The following is a 6,203-nucleotide window of genomic DNA, read 5'->3' as shown; positions in this document are numbered from 1 at the left end:
AAAAAAAAAAAAAAAATACAAAAATTAGCTGGGCATGGTGGCAGACGCCAAACACATCAACTTGCTCTCCCTCCCCTTCACCCTCAAGTCATCTTCTGGATTGGCTATTTGTCTATTGCTGATGTTCTTTTTTGTCAATTTTAAACATTAACACAAAACTTCAGATGCTAAAATACTCTAATAGTTCCAAGAAAAGACTGTAAAGCCTTCTGATAAAATCATGTTTTAATTGCCTGTGGCATATATTACATAATGGCTCAAGGTTAATAGTCTGGCTGAAATTAAAGAGAAACAGCTGATGATGACTTAGTAAATCCTTAATTTTAAGTAAGCTTTTGGCAAAAAGTCAGGGGTAGAACCGTCTCAAAATTAACAGCCTTCACCATCTTTTATTCATTCTGCTGTGATACAACTAAAATAGCCAGTAAATACTCCCCTGGGTCTCAGGTAACAGTTTTCCAAATGCAAAGTATCACTTTCTCTGCACAGTGGTGAAAGCCGGCATTTGGATGGGCTGGATCGGGTGGACAGGCTGAAACACTGGCTTCTTTCTCACTTCAGAGTGTGTTTTCACTGCAGGGAGCAGCTGATTCCTTTTGATGATCTGTAAGGCCAGCTGAGTATTACCTATAAAAACACTTCCCGTTAAAAAACAAGAGCACACAACGCAATACCACCACACACAAAGCAAGCCATGAGAATCCTGCTAGGGAGGTAAAAGATGATCTAGAAAAGCCGTCATCTGCAGCCTTGGCTGTACACAGGAATCCCATAAAGCCTCCATCTCATCCTCAGAAATTCCAATTTAAGTGATGTAGGGTATGGCCTGGGCAACGGAATTTTTAAAAGCTTCCCAGTGATTCTGGGAAGGTACAGGCCAGTTAGAGAACTTATAATAGGTGAGCTGTATAAAAGAAACAATCAGCTGGGAGTGATGGCTCATGCCTGTAACCCTAGCACTTTGGGAAGCCGAGGGGGGCAGATCACCCGAACTCAGGATTTTGTGTTACCCTGGCTGCTTGGGTAACACAGCTAATCCCCCGCCACTCACTACCCGCCCCCACCCTGCCCCGTCTTGTGGGGCTGAGGCAGGAGGACTGCTTGAACCTGGGAGGCCAAGGCTACAGTGAACCGAGATCACACCACTACACTCTAGCCTGGGTGACAAAGTGAGACCCTGTCTCAAAACAAACAAAAACCAATGAAACAATCTCGGGCAATGAACTAATCCTAATCACATCTTTAGGAGGCTAAGGGTGGCTGGGTGCCAGGCACTTAAGACCTCTTCTTCAGCTACTAAAAAAAGGGGAGCCTTGTAAGAGTTCCCAAGGTCAACAAGGAGGTATGCCTTAGAACACTACTTTTTTGTGTGTGTTTGTTTTGAGACAGTGTTGTTCTGTCGCCCATGCTGGAGTGCAGTGGGGTGATCATGGCTCACTGCAACCTCCACCTCCCAGGTTCAAGTGATTCTCCTGCCTCAGCCTCCAGAGTAGCTGGGATTAAAGGCACAAGCCACTGTGACCAGCCTTTTTAATTTTTTTTTTTTTTTAAAGAGACAGGGTCTCACTATGTTGCCCTGGCTGAAGTGCTGTTCACAGGAGCAATTACTGTACACTACTGCCTTGGACATTTGGGCTTAAGCAATCTTCTCGCCTCAGCCACCAGAGTAGCTAGGACTCCATGCCTGGCTGTGACTTAGAACTGTCAGCATTTCTGTCCCTTCTAATCTCTCTCAATCATATCTCTTTTCTACTTCATGCTATCTCATATTTAGGGCCAACAGCCTTTCTTCTAGTGAGATACATACATCTTAGAGATTGTGTATGCCCTAGAGGCATGACCTGAATTTATGTTTGAATAAATAATTCTCAGCAAGAATTGGCTTACTGTAAAACTTGTTAATGTCTGTGTTCAAAATACTAAAGTGTACAACTTGAAGCACTGCATTCTAACTCAGGTTCTCAATTAGTCATTTAGTTGCCTAGGAGAATGGTTAATAGGGATTAATTATAATTAAGTGTCAGAAGTTAAAATTCTGTACTTCCTCAGATAAAATAAGCTTAACCCGTAAGGAGTAATTGTAGGATACCAAAAACTCCCTAACGATAGATATAGATATTTATTATTGTATATATATTTTTTATTTTCGTTTTTTGGAGGTGGAGTTTTGCTCTTCTTGCCCAGGCTGGAGTGCAATGGCATGATCACGGCTCACCACAACCTCTGCCTCCCAGGTTCAAGTGATTCTCCTGCCTTGGCCTCCCGAGTAGCTGGGAGTACAGGCATGCACCACCACACCGGGCTAATTTTGTATTTTTAGTAGAGATGGGGTTTCTCCGTGTTGGTCAGGTTGGTCTCAAGCTCTCGACCTCAGCTGATCTGCCCGCCTCAGCCTCCCAAAGTGCTGAGACTACAGGCGTGAGCCACTGTGCCGGCCTATTATTGGTTTGTTTTTTTTTTGACATGGAGTTTCGCTCTTGTTACCCAGGCTGGAGTGCAATGGCGCGATCTCGGCTCACCGCAACCTCCGTCTCCTGGGTTCAGGCAATTCTCCTGCCTCAGCCTCCTGAGTAGCTGGGATTACAGGCACACGCCACCATGCCCAGCTAATTTTTTGTAGTTTTAGTAGAGACGGGGTTTCACCATGTTGACCAGGATGGTCTCGATCTCTTGACCTTGTGATCCACCCGCCTCGGCCTCCCAAAGTGCTGGGATTACAGGCTTGAGCCACCGCGCCCGGCCTTATTATTGGTTTTTTAGATAAGGTCTCATTCTAGCATGATCTCAGCTCACTGCAGCCTTGACCTCCAGAGGGCTCAAGTGATCCTCCCATTTCAGCCTTGCAGGTAGCTGGAACTACAGGTGCACACCACCACACCCAGCTAATTTTTTTTTTTTTTGAGATGGAGTGTAGCTCTGTTGCCCAGTCTGGAGTACAGTGGTGTGATCTCAGCTCACTGCAACCTCCACCTCCTGGGTTCAAGCAATTCTCTTGCCTTAGCCTCCTGAGTAGCTGGGATTACAGGCACCTGCCACCATGCCCAGCTAATTTTTGTATTTTTAGCAGAGACGGGTTTCACTGTATTGGCCAGGCTGGTGTCGAACCCTTGACCTCATGATCTGCCCACCTCAGCCTCCCAAATTGCTTGGATTACAAGCGGGAGCCACTGAAGCCAGCCTAATTTTTGTATTTTTTGTAGAGACAGGGTTTTGCCATGTTGCCCAGGCTGGTCTTGAACTCCTGGACTATGGCAATCAGCCCACCTCAGCCTCCCAAAGTGCTGGGATTATAGGCATGTACCACTGCGCCCAGTTCCTAACTATATTTTTATGTAGAAGAATTTGATGGGTCAGCCACGCTGGCTCAAGCCTGTAATCCCAGCACTTTGAGAGGCCAGGGTGGGAGGATCATCTGAGGTCAGGAATTCAAGACCAGCCTGCCCAACATGGTGAAACCTCTCTAAAAACAGAAAAATTAACCAGGCATGGTGGCAGGTGCTTGTAATCCCAGCTACTTGAGAAGCTGAGACAGGAGAATCTCTTGAACCTTGAATCTGGGAGGTGGAGGTTGCAGTGAGCTGAGACTGTGCCACTGCACTCTAGCATGGGTGACAGAGTCATACCCATTTGATGGGTCATATCTTCAAGGAAGGCAAAGTTTTGACTCTGAAGAGAAAAAACAGACATTAAAAATCTTAGGATTGGCTGGGAATGATAGCTTATATCTGCAATCCTGGCTACGAGGGAGGCTAAGATGGGAGGACTGCATGAGCCCATGAGTTTGAGAACAGCCTGGGCAACAAAGTGAGACCCCATCTCTACAAAAAATTTAAGGAATCAGTTGGGCTCAGTGGCGTGTACCTGTAGTCCCAGCTACTCTGGAGGCTGAGGTGGGAAGACTGCTTGAAACCAGGAGTTTGGAAGCTGCAGAGAGCTCTAATTCTGCCACTGCCCTCCAACCTGGACAACACAGTGAGACCCTGTTTCCCAACAAAAAAATCTTGGCTCTTAGAAGGGATACGGTCTTAACCAGAGAGAATTACTCACCATTCTGCAGTTCAAGGTAGACTGCCAGCAAGATGGCCTCAGGGGGCACCTCTTTAGGATGGATCATTGAAGCCGCCTTTGCTCAAAACAGAAAGACACCCATGAAAAACGAACAGCTTAAGATATACACTCCAAGTACACCTGCCAACCAACAACGAGGCAACAAACTTATTCAAGCCCATTCCCGCATGACTTCCTAGGGACTACCTGTTGTTCTGCTGTGATGAGCCTCAGCTCCCTTTGTCTTCAAACCTGCCAATTAAGCTAGACATGTAATACTCTGAATTTTGAGATGGGTGACTGGACACCCCTGATATTATACTCTAGTTAACCGTCCAGGTCTGCTGGTGGCTCTTCACAACAGACACAGACAGTTACATTTACAAAATCTGTGTGCCCATTTGTTTTCCTAAGTAACATCTCAGTAAACTGTTAAGTTGTCAATATCAGGAATAAGAATTCAAACTTAAATAGCAATACAGAAAAAATGTACCACATAGTATGTTTGATGTCCCCATTCTTAAGGACTGAAACAGTACACTTTAGTCCAATAAAATAATTTGCTAGTTTAGGCAACATGCTGCCCCTAGATCTGGGTGGGAGCCAGCAGTTTCTCTCAGTCCTGAGTAAAGGAAGCCTGGACTGCTTTGGACAAAAGTGCTGAAATTACAGGTTTATTTTCTCAGTCTGGGCCTCTTTGGGCTACAGGAAAATATTCTGCACTTTATTATCAACTTGTATTTCCCCATCTAGTTTTAGTTGCTCATTGCTTCCAGACTGCTCTGCCTCTTCCCTTAATCCAATCAGATAACGGACTTCTACAAATGCTTATTGGCCAGAGGTGGGTATGGAGATAGACAGAACTTCCCCTGATAATAAACGAGCATGCAAATAACTAACAATAATCCAAACAAAGTTACCTAAATGCCAGGCAGAAAGGCCAGTGAATGTGCTGTGAATATGGAGAGAAAGAAAGAAGTTTCTTTCAAATAGAGCTGTGGGGTAAGGGAGGCCTGTTTCAGTCCTTGCAACGTAGATACTGCATAGGCAGAACATGGGGAGAAATGGTACTGAAGGTAGAAGCTTAAATGTGGGAGATGTTGGGAAGGACCAGAAATGTGCACTAGGTTGGTTTCTGGCAGCATTAGGAGAAATCCCAGACTAGTGAGGAGTCTTGCCCAGAGCATGTACTTCTAAGAAGTTCCTCATGAATGAGGTGGGGAGGCTTTTATTCCTCTCGCCACACCACTGAGGAATAACAACTCTTTTCGGAAAATGAGATTTTATACTTCTAGGCCTAAGCTTTCTAGGCAAGCTATATAGGCAAGCTCATTTTTACACCATTTTGTGGATATTAAAATCTCTATTTTCTATCCAAGTGGCTAGTAACACATTTTATTTACCGTTCTTTGCATTGACCACAGTCTGAAGCTTTCTCTAAAATGTAAGAATTCAAGGCAACATCTGCATGAGATTTAATGGCGTTTTGCTTACTGGCTGTTCAGAATGGTTAGTGGTGGGCAGGCAACCTCGGAAACATCTACTCGGAGCCCTTTCCAACTCTTCACATCATTGTTCTTCCCTCCCAGGCAGGGTGGGCCTCCCAATTAACAAAGGTCCAGCCACTGGATTAACCTAAAAACCAAGGGACCAAAACAAAACCCCCTTCAGACCCCGAACCAGGCCTGACCCCATCTGTCTCTCCCAGCGTGGCAGCAGCCATGGCCACCTGCTGTCCAAGAACCTGAGCTGGACTGTACACACTGTAACTTGGATCAAAAGCCCTGTTTTGCTGTACTGACTGGGGTCTGGGGGCACTTTGAGAGGGGCTGTTCAACACCCTAGCCTGCTACTGAAAAGGGTGAAACACTTTAACTCTTACCAGTTGAACTCATACACTCAGTGCCTAGATAATATCAAACACTGTTACCCTTGGACAGTCTGTCACTTTTCTGATTTGGGATCAGAAATGCTGACCAGATGCCACTAAGTTGACTAAATAGAATTTGTGTTATTTTCCACGTGGTAAAGCATCACCACTTCTAGGCACAACAAGGTTGCTTGCAAAAGCAGGAACTTATGTGAAAACCACATAGTCTTTTTATGAAAGCCACCCTATCTCCTGAGAAGAGGTGTTTTTTTCTTTTTTTTTTTGA

The 6,203-nt window shown here is 45.1% G+C and overlaps 1 protein-coding gene across 4 annotated transcripts in view; it reads right to left on the bottom strand.

Moving 5' to 3' along the window:
* Nucleotides 1–207: 207 nt before the first annotated feature.
* CNOT10 (CCR4-NOT transcription complex subunit 10) overlaps nucleotides 208–6,203 on the bottom strand; it is a 96,807-nt gene continuing 90,811 nt past the window's right edge. For 3 of the 4 annotated variants that reach the window (XM_017521687.1, XM_017521688.2, XM_037736033.1), the window contains 2 exons: nucleotides 4,048–4,123; nucleotides 208–627 (listed from right to left, as the gene is read on the bottom strand). In XM_017521687.1, coding sequence (XP_017377176.1) covers nucleotides 473–627; nucleotides 4,048–4,123 — 231 coding nt within the window. In that variant the 3' untranslated portion in view covers nucleotides 208–472. Of the gene's footprint in view, nucleotides 628–4,047; nucleotides 4,124–5,541; nucleotides 5,683–6,203 lie in introns of those variants that run through there. The other variant, XR_005198937.1, reaches the window with a different exon arrangement.

The sequence above is a fragment of the Cebus imitator genome, unplaced genomic scaffold, assembly GCF_001604975.1.
Source record: "Cebus imitator isolate Cc_AM_T3 unplaced genomic scaffold, Cebus_imitator-1.0 Scaffold21, whole genome shotgun sequence".
Lineage (NCBI taxonomy): Eukaryota > Metazoa > Chordata > Mammalia > Primates > Cebidae > Cebus > Cebus imitator.
The sequence above is the reverse complement of the archived record's forward strand: the minus strand, read 5'-3'. Positions and strand labels throughout refer to the sequence as shown.